The 17,091-nt window shown below is 48.5% G+C and overlaps 1 protein-coding gene across 5 annotated transcripts in view; it reads right to left on the bottom strand.

The window, feature by feature from the left end:
• ASH1L (ASH1 like histone lysine methyltransferase) overlaps positions 1–17,091 on the bottom strand; it is a 36,962-nt gene that overhangs the window by 13,599 nt on the left and 6,272 nt on the right. For 2 of the 5 annotated variants that reach the window (XM_061375157.1, XM_061375155.1), the window contains exons 3-7: positions 10,080–14,826; positions 8,913–9,014; positions 6,024–6,762; positions 4,900–5,079; positions 2,219–2,313 (exon numbers count right to left, since the gene is read on the bottom strand). In XM_061375157.1, the coding sequence (XP_061231141.1) occupies positions 2,219–2,313; positions 4,900–5,079; positions 6,024–6,762; positions 8,913–9,014; positions 10,080–14,826 (5,863 nt within the window). The other 3 variants (XM_061375158.1, XM_061375159.1, XM_061375160.1) reach the window with 3 other exon arrangements.

The raw sequence follows: 17,091 nt of genomic DNA on the forward strand, positions 1-17,091 counted from the left end.
CCAGCAGTCACAGTTCAACTCCCAAGAGCAGAGGCAGGAACCTGCTGGGGTCACTGAACCTGAGCTACACAGGGGACAAGAGCAAATAACTGACAACCTGGATTCAACTTTGTGCCTCACGGTGGCTTCTGGGCAGGAATCTCAGAGCTGACACTTCCTGCATCCACATGAACGCAGTGATGTGGCACAGAGACCAAATCTGCCTGCACCATTCATGCAAGCTGGTAAATCACAACCTTGTACTCAGAGAAAGCAAACAGGATCCAAGCCTGTTCCTATGACCTTCACAAAGAGAGACTTAAGAACAAACTCAGACTTGGCAAACACATCCCTAAATGTTCTGGAAAGACTTCAAGCTGGTCTATGTTTTCAGCAGCAGCTGACACTCCTTTCAGAAAGGAGTTACTACTCTCAGTGCAGACCTAGACTGTCCAAAATTTACTGTCACCCTGAAGCCTTCCCCAAAAGAGGGAAACTGACCCATTACACTTTGTTAATATGGGACCTGAGGCCTGGCACAGGCACTGGGTTAGTTCTGGCCAAGCTTAAAACGTTCTCTCGTCATTCTGCTTTTGGACAAGGGACAAGACAAGGGAATGGCTTGAACCTGCCCGAGGGGAGACTGAGCTGAGCTCTTAGGCAGAAGCTCTTCCCTGTGAGGGTGCTGAGGCGCTGGCACAGGGTGCCCAGAGAAGCTGTGGCTGCCCCATCCCTGGCAGTGCTCAAGGCCAGGTTGGACACAGGGGCTTGGAGCAAGCTGCTCCAGTGGAAGGGGTCCCTGCCCTGGCAGGGGTTGGAGCTGGAGGAGCTTTAAGGTCCCTTCAACCCAAACCAGGCTGGGATTCTGTGAGTACTGTGTCCCAGAACTGAAGTGAGGAGGGACTAACGGGGAGGTGTCAGCCCCATGTCTGACCTTCCCAGCTTTTCTGAACGTCCACAAGTGCCTTTCCCACCCCTCCAGCTGGAAGGGGTCTCATGTACATCCACACACATGCCCTCACCACTGGAAAATAACAACTGTAATGTTTTCCTTCCAATTTACCCCTCAATTACTCTCCATTTTCAATGCTGTATTCATCCATTGCAGGTTCCAGGAAAGAGCTAAATCTGCTGGGAATTTGCTTTCACTTCTATGACCTCAGCAGCAAAACAAAAGGCTCTTTCAGGTGCCCTGGCACCGTGCCTGGATGCATGGAATGTCCCTCCAGCCCTGTCAAGTGGGCACTAGTGCAGTCATCTGGCAGAGAGCTTAACCTGGGAGCTCTGCAGTTAAACCACTCTGCAGCTACCTGATATGGAGTAACTGAAGCAGCTTTCACGTCAGAGCAGGAGCTTGTTTGTGTGTGCTACACAATCAACCGCGGGGTCAGGGCCTTGGGAAGAGAGAACAGGAGCATCCTGACAGATGGTTTGGTCACACACCACTTCTATGACCCAATTTCAAGAGGAACTGAGAAAGGTCATGGGTTTGAGGATTTAAATTAACACCTTCATGCCTGCACTTGCAGTTACTGCTTCAGCCAGAGCTGTCCAACTCCTCCCTGCCACCACCTCCCTCTGAAAGTCCCCGCTGTGCAAGAAGCAAGAGAGTGCAGTTCAAGAAGACAAACCAGTGACACACTGGTACTGGATGGGACAAGTATTCCCCCTGAATAATATGGGATTTCCCAAACTAGCCCAGTCTGGTGGAGCAGATTTGTGAGTTTCAACCTGGAACTCTGAGCTCCTGCTGTGCCATAGGTTATGGCAGAAAGAGAAGCCCTAAACCTCATTTCTGTTCTACCCAAGGGCTCGAAGCCTATTAAATCCCCAATATTGCCTGCTTGGTTTTTGAGATTTAACAAATGGTTATAGTAGTGTCTGGCTATTCTACTGTAAGATGAGTTTGAAACGGAAACTATTTCTTGTACTGCGTTTAAGCAAAAGTATTCTGGAGTTAAACCAGGTTTGAAACTGGTTCTTTCTAATGGTAAACAAAACCTGAGAACACAGTTCATGCAGCAAGGGAATAAAACAGCCTTCTGAGTCAAGCTTTTGCACTGCAGGACACAGGCGGATGAGTGTGACCTTTGGCAAAGCTCCTGTGCTGAAAGCCATGAGTAACCTGGCAAGGGGCTGCAAGAAGGAAGGAAAAAGGGAGACTGTGCTGCAGAGTACTCCCATGTCACCTAAGTGGGGTAGTTGTTCCCAATGATGCAAACACACATGAAGTACCCACCGACGTGAATAGGGGCTGGAAACAACCCGTGCTCATGCTCTCCAGGAGTGTACTCCAGCTTTTCTTTCTTCAGTTGGATGAGGCGGCTCTTGGGACTGTGGATAACAGTGACAAAACCCCATCAGGATGAGGAACAGTCATTTGCAACCCCCATCTTTCCCGGTTGAATTATGGCACAAACATTAGAACACCAGGCAAGAGAGGAGCTTTAAAGTCTCTTTAACCCAAACCATGATTATGAAGAGGGAATGGGAAGGTATTTTGCAAAGGCAATGTGTGAACCTCCATTTCCAAGAGGCAAATCCTTAAACCAAAGGCACAGAAAGAAAGGAAAAACATTCAGTGGAAAGGTGACTTAATTCAAGCCAAATGTGCACCTTTTAACACCCACATATTGGCTGTAAGGGAAGGCAATGGAAAAATAGATGCTGGTAAATAAGCTGCAAGGAGGAAAGCTGAGTGGAAAGGAAATGCAGAAGGCAATTATCTAAACCCACAAATAGCACATGAATTCCTTCAGGCTCTGCAGACACACCCGTGTTAGAGCCAGCCACAAAGAACACTGGGGAAAGCACCTACACTGGTCCCCTCCTAAACACAGCAGTGTTGTCAGAGGCATGTAAAAACCCCTATGACAAATCAGTGCGCTGAACAAAGGCCATCACCACTTCAGGGACTTCAGAGGCAAAGGCTGAGATGCCAAAATAAAGCCCAGTTCTTCATTAAAAGGAAAGGAATAAACTGCATGGAGCATGAACCAGACGCAGCTCTAGAAACACCAGCACTGCAAAAAGCACCTCATGAATTAAAAAAGGCCTCTCCACACTAGCAGTAAAAGGTCTGTATTAGCAGGTCCACATGTTCCCACTGGGAAGGCGAGCAGCTATTTTAGGCTGGGGTTTCTCAGCAGGCAATAAAGGTTCTGCTTTTGTGTTCAGCTACTATCTTTATGAGACCTCTCCTTGCACTTTGCTGCTAGCCTTGGAGAAGCTTAAATTCAGAGCCTAAGTGGGACTAACCTGATCCTGACCAGCTCCACAGGAGGATTCCACCCTCATCTCTGCTCATGGAGCCCACAGACCCATTTACACTCAGTCCCTGCCTGGCCTATGTGGTGTGGGTGCACCCACTTCCCACTCAGCCACAGCCACAGGAGCTGTGGATCTGGTGGTGCCAGTCATGCTCTGGCTTCCTGGCTCCAGCCTGGACCTCCTTGGCCATGATGGACTGTGTTACCCTGGTTACCATCACCAAACCCGATCCTGACCTGCAGAGTGACTTCCCCCTTTAACCTCGGCCTGCCTCGGCACCACAGACTGCTCTGGCAAACGGGATTCCTGCTGGGTACCACTGCCCAGGCTGTGTGAGTGCCACACGTGGGGCTGTGCCCATGACAGCAGGTTTCCTTTCCTACTGCTGCTCCTGTCAGGTTTTAACTAAGCTGGAACACTTGCCAGCCAGACACACCTCGCTGCAGATGGTGCAGGAACAGGAATTCCCAGGGCTAAACCCAAGTCCTTGCAGGCTCCCGGGATCAAGGACAAGTACCCTGGCTCATTTCCATACCATGCTCTTGAAGATGTTTCCCTCTATAAGCAGATATAGTGATTCCTGCAGCTGAAAAGCAAAAGACCTCTCCTGAGAATACAGAGTGGATTTGCTGGATACAGGGATTAACACTTAACTGTACCATCACTAGAGGGTGCCCTACGATTAGAGTTGCGTTTTTGCTCTCAACCAAGATCCCGTTTTCAGACTCCTACAGCAGGAAGTGATATAAATTCTGGGCTAACAACATTAACTTCTGCTCTCCTCTTGCACTGGCAAATGTCTGACTGTGCAGGAGAGCTGGGACAGCAAGCTAAATCAGTAGAAAATGGAATTACAACCAAGTGACTCTTGTTCTGCTGATTTAGTTTGCTGAACTAACCTAGTGAGGAAGTGACGCAGTGCTACCATGAAAGGATGCTGGGATCAGCCCTTCAAGCTGCAGCCCGCTGTAAGACAAGACACCTGAATCGAGATGGCCATAGCTCTGTCCTTGCCATCTCCACACCTTGTTTTAGTACCAGTGTTCAAACACGCCTGCAGAGCAGTTCAGACTCTGTAGGGAGGATCTGCTTCCCTGGTAGGGCAAAGATTCCTCAGGGTTCTTAAGCAGCTCATCACAGACATCAGGACCAGTGTAAGGAAAGAACTCAGCATAGGAAGCAGCAGGCAAAGGGAAAGACCAAATCAGACCTCTTGAAGCTTCAAGGGGAGTGCAACACAAAGTGCATCAGAAATTCTCTCACCCAAAAGATAATCAGTTGTCATCATTCAGTCAATACAAAGAGAAACCTAACGGCTCCTTTTACACAGCCATTGTCCTCAGGACCTGAACACCTCAAGCTCCCCCAGAACTTTTGCTGCCATCAGCATTAAGACTGTTGATTGAAGCTCTCTTACCTTCTTCATCTGAACCACTTTCACATTGCTCGAGGCTGCTTTCTGACTGGGGTTACATTTTAAATCTTCACTGGCTCAGACTCTGAGAATTATCATGCATGTAATTTTTCACAGCCTTGAATTAAGTTGATGGTTTTATTTCAGCTACTCAGTAGTGGCAGCTCTGTCTGGCTCTAGGTGAAAGGAGACAGTTTCCACTGGGATAGCAGCAGCTTGTCAGTGGTGTTACTTACTCTGTGGTTTTGTACACATCAGAGTAGAGCCCTGCCTTCTGGTACTTCTTCTTTGGGGGTCGAGGGGCTTTTTTCTCCCGCTGGGCTAGAGCTGGCAAAGGCTGCTCAGTGTTTTCAGGTCCAGGCGGTTTCCCAAGGGCATCCTGTGGACTGGGAGGCTCGGCTGCTGGCTCAGAGAAACTGGAAGGGAAAGGAAAGGCTGAAGATTCTCCCACCAGAGCTCATTATTCCTCTCTAGAACCTGGTCATCAGAAAAGGCAATGCCCGTGTTTCTGAGTTAGCAGATGTCACTGCTAGTGACAAAAAGGCAATTCAATGATCACGATCAAGCAGTGGTTAAGCACAATCATAAGAAATGTAGGATCTTTTTATAGTAGTGTTACTAATAATTACATGAAGAATGCTGTTTGTACTCATAACATTTATCCCTTGGCGTCTCAGCTGAGTAATGTAGAAGGTTCCAGACACAGTCTGTGAAGCTAAATGCCTACATTACAGTATTCATTCCTGAAACACAAGTATGGGGTTATTTTTCAGCACTATTCTGAAAACACACAAAGGAAGACTTATGGAAGAGTTTGGTCTGTTTGTATTGATGGTTCTGGGGACAAGCATGTGAAAACTAGACCAGGAGGTGTGATCCTTTACTAGCCACTGATTGCAGAGGTGCACACCTTAACTCCTCCTTGCTGCTTGGTTTTACTCTTTATACTTGCTGTATATCAACTGATTTCACCTTATGTTCTGTACCACTCTAAGATTCCCACGGTGCATGTAAGTCTTTCCATGCCTTATTCCAACAGGACAAAGGAACAATCTCTTTTATTCCTTTGTTACCAACTCACTAAAGTATTCTTCACCAAGGCAACCATAAAGCTTGCTTCACTTGAGACACAAGCACAAAACCAAGAGGTTTAGATTACCTAAGATTCCATCCCATCACAGGGTGTTCAGTAACTTAGGAAGAGACCCTAAAGGATACTTAGCACTGACATGTGAGTTTCCTCTACACTGAAAAGCAAATGTAACAAGCAGAGCTCATTCCAGTAGGATTCTTTCATGGCCTGAGCTGATATAAAATCAACAGTGACCATACTGATGGCACAAGACTGTAAGGGAATTACCTCTTATTGCTCTCCCGCTCGTCTTCTGGCAGAGGCTTTTGGCGTTTCCTGGCCTGTTCCTCTGCAAGCCACCTCTTCCTCTTCCAGCCTTTCCGGTGATCTGCATTCAGGTTCACACTCTGCACCACAGCTTCAATCACATCTGTGATGGTATCAGGTCCCAGGTGTAAGGGGCTGCTGCTTTCTTCTCTCTTCTCCAGCTCCTGGCTCACCAGTCGAGCTGCCTGGAAAGCCTGCATTGAGACGACAGCCTGGAGCGGGTACTTCCGAGGCCTCCCTGGCCTGCGCTTCACAAAGTTATTCCCTGTCCGTGCCTGCCTCTGCAGCTTTTTGGCTTTCAGGATCTTATTGACGTGGTCCAGATTTTTTTTTGTTGCCAAGATCTTGTTATAATTGCACATTTTCCTGGCTTGTCGCTGCATGGCTTCAACCACGCTCCTCTTGAGGTGCCGTGGGGAGTAGCTGTTGGGTAGCCTGTCCGACAGAAGCGAGATGCTATCGCTGCAGGAGCTGCTGGGAATTGCTGGAGCTCCAAGGCTGTCCTGTTTCCCCAGCCCTCTCTCCCTGGTGTGGTTTCGAGCGGGACTCGCTGATGGGGGAACAGACACATTTGCCATGACTGCTTCTAAGGTTTTGTCCAAAGTAGCCTGGCCTTCGTGCTGCGCCATGCGCTGCAGCAAGGTATCCACTGGATCCTCAGTACTTGCCAGCCTTCCTCCCCGGGCAGGTACTCCCATCACTGAAACACAAATACACACACACTGAGAGACCTGAGATATAACCAGATGAGCTTGGAATGAAAACAGAATAGCTGGGTAGGCTGACAGGCTTTTATAGCCTCTCATTGCTCAGAGCACTGAATGAGAAGACAGCAATTTCTGGAACACAAGTTCCAACAGGGGAGGGACCCAGTGATGCAGAAATGGAAAACCTACATTTTACATCAGCTTTAACACAATTATCTTCTCTTTATTCACACAGTCCCCATTTCTTAGAGCTGCAGAAAAAGAAGGTTTCTGGGTCCACCATATAGATTATGCTGTATCAAAAAGGGCGTCTGTTCCAAACCAAGAGCTTCCCGAAGCTGGTTCTTCCCAGTGGCATTTAATCAGAAGCAGCCCTGGTTTTTCTGGAATAAAACGGATGCTGCCTTCTCCTAAACAGCTCACAATTGCACATTAACATTTACAACAGAATGTTACTGCTCCTTGGGGCCAGTTATTTACATTAGATCTACTTCAAGCAGTGGGTCTGAGGCTGCAGACTGAAGAGCATGTGCTACTGCAAAGGTAAGGGGAAGGCAACAGAATGTTTCTATAAAAGGGTTTGACAGGAGGGAGATGATGCATTGGCTGACAAGAGGAAGCACAAACAACTTCAGAGAGCGTACAGCTTCAATGAGGGAGTTGTAAATCCTAAAATCCTCCTGTGAACAACGTTCTTCCTACGGCTTGGAAAAGGAACGCAGAAACATACTTATTTGTCAGGTCAGTGCTGTAAGCACTGGGAAGACCCAGGAGCCTGAGCAGCTCTGGGAGAAGAGGGAGGATTTACACGTCCAGCTTTCAATTTGAGATGAAATAAGAAAGAGAATTTACCCTTGGTTTTCTTCTGGCCTTAAATACACGTGAGGATGGAGCTTGAGGGTTCCTCACAGAAACACCATCCGTTTAACAGCACAGTGAGCTCTATAAAGAGCTGCCCCATCCACCGATAACCAAACTCTCCAACACATTTGGGTACCAAGTCTAATGGATGCCCTTAAACTAGTGCTTGTTTGGAATCTGATCCAAAAGGCTGTGACAACTGAAGGCTGTGATCCCTGAACCAGCTGCAGCCCTGGTGAGGCACACTCGCAGCCCTCAGGAACACAGCAGCTCTCTGACAAACACACTGAAACCCCACATGCATTCCAGATCCATGGAAATCCTAACAAAGACTCATCTTTGCAGCCGCCTCATCAGTTCAATGACTTTGAAGTTGATAAACTTGTGATTCCTTCCATTCCTCTGCTCTCCTGCACAAAATCTGCCTGCGCTTTTAACACCTTCCTATCCACAGATGTACTCTGCCCGCAGCTGCCCCTCTAAAATGAGCAGAAGTACATTAACAGGACAGACAGGAAAAGAGAAGATACTCCTTCACTGTGATGACTTTCTTTAGCAGACGCTGATTAAAGCATCTGTTACAACTATCTGTTTAAAGGGAGGAGGAAATAGCAGGTTTGGGACATTCATCCTATCTGGAAATCATAACTAGTTCCGGAAGTACCAAGTCTTAGGACTTTCACTACAGATTGGTGTCTAAGAATGTCTGAATTGTGCTAACAGGGCCTCTTTGCGAAAGAAAGCTCCAAACACGAGGACTACCTTGCCCTAGGGTCATTCACGACTGGGATGAGCTGCCTGTCATCCTCCATCACTTCAGCAGGATTCCCACGTGCTACCAAGAGAACATAACAGCAGAGCCCACCCTGATCCTAACAGGTACCTACCCAAGAGTAGAAAGCTGTCTGCCTTCAGAACAGCCCAAGAAGTCAAGCTCTTCCCCATGGAGGAATTAACCTATTCATCTAACCCGCTGATTAACTGGAGTGTCACAGGTCTTGCTAGCATTAAAGCACTGAGCTTCATGAAGACTAAGTGAGGAGCCAGACTCCATCCTGCCATAGTTATGCTGCTCCTTCTGGAAGCACCAGCTCAAGTCTCCCTATTTTACAACCCAATTTGCTGTACTTGAGTCCTAAAATGCGAGTAGAAAACCTCCCTCTGTCCACGAACACATTGCTGCTCTTAAAGCTGTCCCAGCAATGCTGTCTCAGCTGTCTGTAGTAGCACAGGTCTCCCTATAGCAGTGGTCTTGAAGATAAGGCCCCCAGCCATGACTTGCCTGTAGAAGATGTGCTCTCAGATGTGGATCTCTTTCGGGAAGGGCTGCAGTTTGTGCTCTCTGACTGCTTGTGGGAAGGTTTGTCCTGCGTTGGCAAAGCGCCTGAAAAACAGATCGGGGAGGAGAAAAGCACAGAAAGGCTCGTTTCAGTCTGGCAGTGCCAATACAACATGCTGCAGATGCTGAATATTCAAAGTAAGATCCCTCTGGTTTAGCTTTAGGAACGTTTGCTTGCTATGATGCACAGAGGTGGAGAAGGACAGAAATGGACCATCAAGAAGGAACTGTTTGTAGGCTAATGGCACAGGTAGGACAGCAAACATGCCATGAGGAAAAGCCATGGATCTCATCAGAGCATTAGCTTTTTATGGGAAAAAAGAAACCAATCCCCCCATATTGCTACTTCAAATGAACCCCTTTCTCCATGTCCTAAATTTCATGTGAGATCTGGTTTTTCCTGACTGGTATGCACACGGCAAAGCTCGCAGTTCCACGGTGGTCTCTGCCTTCAACAGCATCACTGCTCAGTCAGTTGTGCTTCAGCTTTGTCTGAGGCTATGAAGAGAGCAGTCATGACAAGGTTTGGTCTTAGGCATTCCCAGCAGCATCTAGCAACTGTTCTGAGGTACTGCTGGAGGCCTAAGGTCAGGGATCAAAAGCTGCACAGTGCAAACTAACTGAGACTGAATTCCAAAAGGAAACGGGTTTTGAACTGGATCTGTTCTTCACAATGAGCACCGACAGCTGGTCTAAACCAACTCAACCAAACATCACCCCAACCAGAAACACAGCTCTCAAAGGCTCAAAAATCACGAGAAATTTCAAACCAAGCAGAAGGTTTAAAATTGGAAGGAAAAAGGAAAAACCTTTCCAGGAGAAAACACCCTCAGCACAACTCCACATACTGCTGGACCAAAGCAAGAGGAACCTGCTGGGAAGAGGTACTTCCACAATCCCCAAGCAGCTCTGGAGGAGGCACTGTCAGCCTGTACCGAACGCTGCACAGAGCAGGGTTTAACAGGACAGAGACCTCCCGAGCGAGAGCAGGGCTGGGATCCAACACCGCAGGATTCCTACCCAGGCAGGGCTGGCCCTGCCCTCCCGCTCTGGCACGTTTGGTCCAACACAAAGCAGCAAGGCCCAGGAAAGCCCACTTGGAGTCCTTACCTGTGAGCGGCTGGAGGGCCTTCTCCATGGAAGGCAGCGGCTCCTTCCGGAGGGGCCGGGAGAGGGGGGGCTCCTGCGCGCCGAACAGGCCGGGGCTCTCGGGCACCTTTTTACGTCCATTGGTGCTGGCGGAGCCGGGGCCCCTGCAGCTCCCTATTGCACTTGTGAAAAGGTTGGTGTGCTCGTCGCTGCTGCCGGGCTCCGAGCTGGGGGTGAACCCCCCCAGGGACAGGCCGGGGGGGGTTTCTGCACAGTCTATCTGCAGCGGGGTCTGCCGGCCCAGCGCTAAGGAGTTGGGCTCCGAAGGCTCTCTCCTGACCCACTGCTCGTCTCTGCTTAGCAAACCCTTGGAAGGTGAGAGGTGTGGACAGGACATGTGGCATCTGTGTTTCTCTTTGTGTTTGTACCTCTCCCCAACAGCCTCCTTCCCAAACCTGTAGCGCTTCAGGGACTCCAGAACTGTTCGAGAAGAGCTATTGGCCGTTATCGTGTCCATGGAAACCTGCGGCTGCTCGGAGGAACGATGCTCTCTGTGTTTGTGGCGATGCCTGTGCTTGTGCTCGAGCATCCAGCCGTAAGCCATCTCCGGCGGAACGCTGGGGTACGTGCTCATGGACAAGAGCGGAGTCCTGCTCGTGGTGAGGAAAGCCTCCTGGCGCAGCAGTTTATGCTTCTTCTTGTGGTATTTGGTGGGATTGAGAAGCAAATGGCCTGTATGCATGTACGAAGGGGGTGGCAAGGGGGTAGTAAAAGAAGGAGAGGGTGGAGGAGGATAAAGAGTTGGAGGGTACCTTCCATAATAACCTAAGCCTATGGGAGCAGCTGCAAGGGGAGAAGGAGAGTAAGGCATGCCGTAAGAGGGGTAGAACCCGGTACTGGAGAGAGGAAAGCTCAGGCTATGCATGAAGGGCATTTCTGCCATGGCCTCCCGCATTTTGGGAGGCCTGCCTCTCTTCTTCTTTAAATCAGGTTTTCTAATGTAGTGCAAAGGATCTAAAGGAAAAGTAGGATGGGTATAGAAGCTATTGAAGTTTATCCTAAAAATGGTAGGCAGCAAATCTCGGGGTATGAAGTGGTGGCTTCGGTGGGTGATTCTGATTTCACTCAGCCGGCTTATCAGCTCCTCCAGCTCGGCGAGGAAATCCGGGTCCTGCCTCCCTCGGAGCTGAGGGTACTTCTTTTTCCGTTTTCGCTTCTGCCTCTTCATTTTGTCGTAGCTAAGGTAGTCGTGGCCGCGGCGCTTGCACTTGTGCTTGTGCTTCTCCTTGAGGTTACCCAACACAGTGGAGGTTTCGGGGGGGATGAGGGACACGTGCTCGAACGAGTGCCTCTTCTTCTTCTGCCCGCAGAACTTCTCTGCTCGGTCGGAGGTGCTGTTGTTGTCTGTCCCGATCCCGCTGTCGCTGGGGATCGTCTCGTCGCTGTGGGACTCGCTCACAGGGGACGGGGTGGCCTCCTTCAGCGAGGTCAGCTCGCTCAGGTGGGAAGGAGAGTTGGGCAGCAGCGTAGGTGGGGACAGCCTCCTCCTGCCCTTGGCAGCCTTCTTCATGGCGAGGGTCTGCACGACGCCCCCCTGCCTGGAGTGGATGTGTAAGTACGGCACCGAGCTGGGCTCGATGAACCCGGCGTCGCTGCTCACGGGGCTCTGGCCCCCGCTCACTGCAGAAGACTGGGAGCAAACTGGCGATGGAAGGATCTCGGAGCTGGTACCTGCTGAAGGCAGCAAGTGGGGAAGCACTTGCCCCAGGGATGTACCAGGAGCTTGTTGAGCAGACTTCTCCAGGACTGTCAAACTGGCCGAGCTGCTCGTTAAAATACCATTGAGGACAGCTTTAGGCTTCCTTCCTCTCCTTTTTCCTATGTAAATCGTTCCTTTCTTGCTGACGTTTATTTGCTGGCCTAATTTGGACCCAAACGTGGCAGCCAGAGTGGACACGGTGTTGTGGAGTTTAGATTGCACTTTCCCTTTGTTATTTGGTTCCACTGTACTCGACAGAATCTGATTCAGGAGCTTCTTCCGCTTCAGAGTCTTCATCTTATTTATCTTCCGAATGATGCTTTTCATCAACTGCCCGTTATTTCTCTTGGCGACTTTGCGGTCCGAGTCCGCTTCCAGATCGCTCATGCTACAAAGAGCGGGCTTTTGGACTTCTTCTGGCCCTCGGAGCTGGTCCTTTCTCTCAAAGAAGTCCCCAGCTCGGTGTTGGTCACCTTCAGAACCCATCTTGCTTGAGCTCTCTGTGCCAACAAAAGGGGCCACAGACAGAATCGGTGGCTTCATTTTAATCGAGGACCTGATCTGTCTTTTGGGCCTCCCTCTCTTTTTAGGAAAAGGTTGGCCTGGTAAGCTCTGTTTTAAGGAGGGAATTTCCACTTCAGGTTGCAAGATTGGAGGTTCCTGCTCCTCTTTTGACTGGACTGAGAAGACTTTTGATGCTGGGATCTTCAGAGTTCTTTTGGGGGGACCTTCGAGCTCTGGCATCTCCTTGGCTTTAGGTCTTCCTCGTTTGGGTTTATACATGTCAGGTAAGAAATCATCTGCCATACACAAACTAGAGGGTTTGTGAGTGCTGTAGAACTTTGGAGTTTGCTTGTCAGTCTCAGCTAAGAGTGCAAGAGACTGCCCATTAGCTTCATTCAGTTTTGGCAGCTGATGCTTGACGAAGTCATGCTCCACAAACGAAGACGTCCCTATGTTCTTCAAGAACTTGGCCTGCTCCAAATTACTGCTTGACAGTGCGCTGTAGGAAATGTTCTTGAAAAGCTCTGACCTTTCTAGTTCCAGACCCTTTGGAGGTCGACACGTGCTTCTTGACACCACCTTAGTCCACCGTGGTTTCCTTCCTTTCCTTTTCTTTAAAGGCTTTGATTGCTGAGCAGTGCTCAGAGGCTTTGCTCCTTGGCAGGATTTCTCCGAGGCCGCTATCGCACCGATCTTTAGGAACTGCTTGCTACTAAACAAGCTTGTGAAACTAACTACCGAAGGGGTGACCGTAGCATGAATGCTCGTTTCAGCTGCCAAAATGGGCTTTTTCCCTGTAGGAGGGCTAGTTCTTGACGTTTCCATGTAAGTAGCTTTTGAATCATTTAAGTCTTTCTCAGCACCTTTAAAATCGGTGCTGAGCGTGTGGTTCAATGTTCTGTTTATGTTCAGAAGTGCACTGTCAGAGGAGAACTGAGTTTTGCCAATCTGATCCGAAATCCCTTCTAAGAGATCTGCTGTGGAACTTAAGTGCAATGAGTTCGATGCTAACTGGGAGGATGCTGTTGAGAGGCTCCTGTTTAAGGTGGTAACAGACACTGTGGGTGAAGGCGATGGGAGATTGCCCTCTCCTACTGCACTAAAGGGGGACTTTGCTGTCGATACGTCTGAAGCACCTCCTGTTCTGAAGTCTGGTGAAGTGCAATAGACAGGAGGCTGTTTCTCATGCTTAGAAGTTTCATAAATCCCTTTTTCACTGGTTGAGTAAGCATCCTGTGGAATGCAGATTCCTTCACTGAACATCTCTTTGCCTACATCTGCAATTTCCTTCCGGATAGAGAATTTGTCCAAGATGCTTTCCTTATTCTGTCTCATAACGTGCTTCTCATATGTTTTGCTAGTAGTATTTTCCTTCAGTACGTCTGTATTCTCATGGCTTTCAAGGCTACTGAGGTTTGAATTGCAAGGAAGCTTAAAGGGCTCCGTGGCAGGCAGGAGAGAGTCTGCTTTCAGAGTTCCAGGGTCCTTGTTAACCAAACCAACCGGACTGCCAATTCCTGCTGGCTTCTTTCCAGAGTCCTTGCTAACCAATCCCACTGGACTGCTAATTCCTGGCATCTTCCTCCCAGAATCCTTGTTAACTGGTCCCACTGGGCTGCCAATTCCCGGTGTCTTCCTTCCAGAGTCTTTGTTGGTTGGAACGGTCATAGTGCCAGTCCCTGGCACCTTTCTCCCAGAATCCTTGTTAACCAATCCTGTAGGACTAGTTATTCCCAGCAACTTCTTCCCAGCGTCCTTGTTCATCAGTCCTGCTGGAGTGCCAATCCCTAATGGCTTCTTGACAGACTCCTTGTTAGTCGATCCACTTGGAGTGCCGAGAGCCTGAAGTTTCCTCCCAACATCTTTGCTGATTAATCCAACTGCAGAGCTGGTCACTGGCTGCTTCTTTCCAGAGTCCTTGTTACCTAACCCAGTCGGAGTGCTGATCCCTGGTGGCCTCTTCCCAGAGTCCTTGTTAACCAATCCAATCAGTGGGCCAAGCCCCTGTGGCTTCTTCCCAGAGTCTTTGTTAACCAGTATGGCTGCACTCCCAATTCCTAATGGCTTCTTCCCTGAGTCCTTGTTAACCAACCCAACAGCAATCCCAGATCCTGGCAATTTCTTTACCAAATCTTTACTAACTAACCCACTTGCAGTCAGAGTTCCTGGTAGCTTCTTCCCGGAGTCTTTAACCAAACCAGATGCAGTTCCACTTCCAGGCTTCTTCTGCTTTGTTTTGGAAGACTTTGAAGGAGGACAGGTTGCAATAAGTTGAGCCAATTTCTCTGTTACAGTTGCTGCTCCGTTAATCTGTGTTCTATCCTTTAAGTCAGAATTATGGCTACTGATAAGAGTCGGAGGAGATGACTTTATATAATCTGTCATTTCAGAGTGCAATGGGGAAACTTTCTTAGGTAAAGGATTTGTTTCTACTTGTATACCTTCTTCCACATGTAATTCAACTGTTGCAACTTCTCCAGCTTTCTTGTAGGACTTTGAAGCATCCTAGAAGTTAATAAAGAAAGAATCTTTAGGAACAGAGCAGAAAGTCCCTGAGCAACAGGGGATCTACATAAACACACATGGTCCTGTTCATTTGAAGGCAAATATATTTCAAAGGACATAGGAAGGGATTTCTGATGCTAGGGAAAACCAAACTTACTCCCAGTCCTCAAGTGTAGGGCCTGCAGGGACAGGCCAAGGGGAATGGCTTGAACCTGCCAGAGCGGAGACTGAGCTGAGCTCTTAGGCAGAAGCTCTTCCCTGTGAGGGTGCTGAGGCGCTGGCACAGGGTGCCCAGAGAAGCTGTGGCTGCCCCATCCCTGGCAGTGCTCAAGGCCAGGTTGGACACAGGGGCTTGGAGCAAGCTGCTCCAGTGGAAGGGGTCCCTGCCTGTGGCAGGGGTTGGAGCTGGATGATCTTAAGGTCCTTGATGTAGGATTTTTACATGCACACACGCACATTCACAGGGAGCTGCTGTACCTCTGGCCAGGGCACAGGCTCCAGTTCAAATGAGCATCCTGAAGAACCACAGAATTGTTTGTGTCATTGTGGCACTGATCTGTCCTAGACCGGTGCCCCAAATAAAACACACTGAAAGTGTGTTTGCTGTTTATTTTCACCATCAAGACTTGGTAGTCTTTTCTAAGAGTAAGTTTTAGCTGCCTCCTGGGGAAAACAGGAAGACTTTGTGTAGCCTCAGACTCATGTCCCAAGAAGGGAAGGGAAGCCTTGAACATTTTCAGTCAGTGGCTGTGATTTCATCAGCAAGCCTTCCTCCTGTAGAGCTTCCCTCCATAACCAAGGGTAATAGGAAGAACTACAGAACATTGTGCTCAGCACTTTTCCACAGCAAGGAGATGGAGCACAGGGGCATGCTCCAACTTGCTTCACTGGGACTGTTTTAGAACTGCAGCAGGCTGTTACTCTTGCTTCTCACCTTTCTGTTTTCCGAACCTTTAGTAATGCAACTCTGCTGTGTCACTGGCTGCATCTAACTTGCAAGCATGGGTAAAGCATACCCATGTGCTAAACTAACCAAAGCAAGGTTTGGGTTTATGTCTAAGGCTCAGGTTTTCAGGCTTGGCAAAGGTTCACCAGCCACACAGCAATGTCTGTCACAGGGCACTCTTCTGAAAGAAAGAAATCCAGGTTTCATGCTCAGTGTCAAGCAGCAAATCAAAACGTGGTTGGTTTTGCTATAACAGGAACTTGTGTTTCTCTCAGCACTGGGAATCTTGGCCAGTTCCAGGTCTCTCTTTTCTGCTCAGATTTTCTCTTCAGAAGATGATTAACTCTGGTTGCCTACACGTTCCTGGAGGACTAATGATGAACATACAAACTACCCACCTCACCTGCTTCAGGATGCAGATAACCCTCTATTGGCATAACAGGAGACACTCTTAAGAGTCCTTTCAGCACTAAGTTTGAGACGGAATCACAACTGTCAGAGATGGGAATGCAAAGTATTTTCCTACTGTTATAGTTTCTACACTGATATTCCCTGGAGACAATTTCCACTACTTCTCTTTGTGTCTTAGTACACTGCCAGTATACTCCAGTGTATGTACCTGTAAGTACACTGCATGTGCTGAATTTTCAGTCTAATTCTTTATTCCTCCTGTAAGAGTACCGAGAATACAGCTTCACAGCTCAAAGTCTTGCCACACCTCGCTCCAAACTGGATCTATCTGTTCCCCCCTCTCCAATCAATGAAAGATTAAAAGGCTCACTTCAAATTTCTGAAGCAATTTGCAGTGCTAAAACTTGATTCATTTCACTGCAGTAAGAAAAAGAACAGACAATCCCTCAGGTACTGTATTCCAAACATGCAATGGCTTTGATGGGTTTAAACCATGCTTACCATTTGCTTCCACAAAGCCACTTTTTAATCACACGTGCTCCAAACCGGGATGTTGTAAAGTGTCATTTCAGCCAAAGTGCCAGCAGGGAACAGGCAGAGTTAAACACCCTGAAAACCCTTTTGGTACAGTCTGAGAGGGGAGCAGAGCATCCGAAGTGCATTAGCACATCCAGGGATTTTAAAGGACTTTGGTTAGTCGGCAAATCATGTATACAGGAAGAAAGAGTGGCTGTAAGAAAACCCTTCTCACATTCAGCATCTCTGCAACTGCATTTTGAATTCTTGCCATTTATCCTCTTTTCCCTATCTGTTATTGCTGCTCTTACTTGTTACATCATGCAGACCATAAAAAGAAGACATCCTCAAGGCAGGGCTATCTCCCTGCACCTGGAAAATACCTGGCACAC

Source organism: Neopsephotus bourkii, unplaced genomic scaffold (genome assembly GCF_033783945.1).
Source record: "Neopsephotus bourkii isolate Nb327-2 ecotype Australia unplaced genomic scaffold, CSIRO-AGI_Nbou_v1 NB_1660, whole genome shotgun sequence".
Classification (NCBI taxonomy): domain Eukaryota; kingdom Metazoa; phylum Chordata; class Aves; order Psittaciformes; family Psittacidae; genus Neopsephotus; species Neopsephotus bourkii.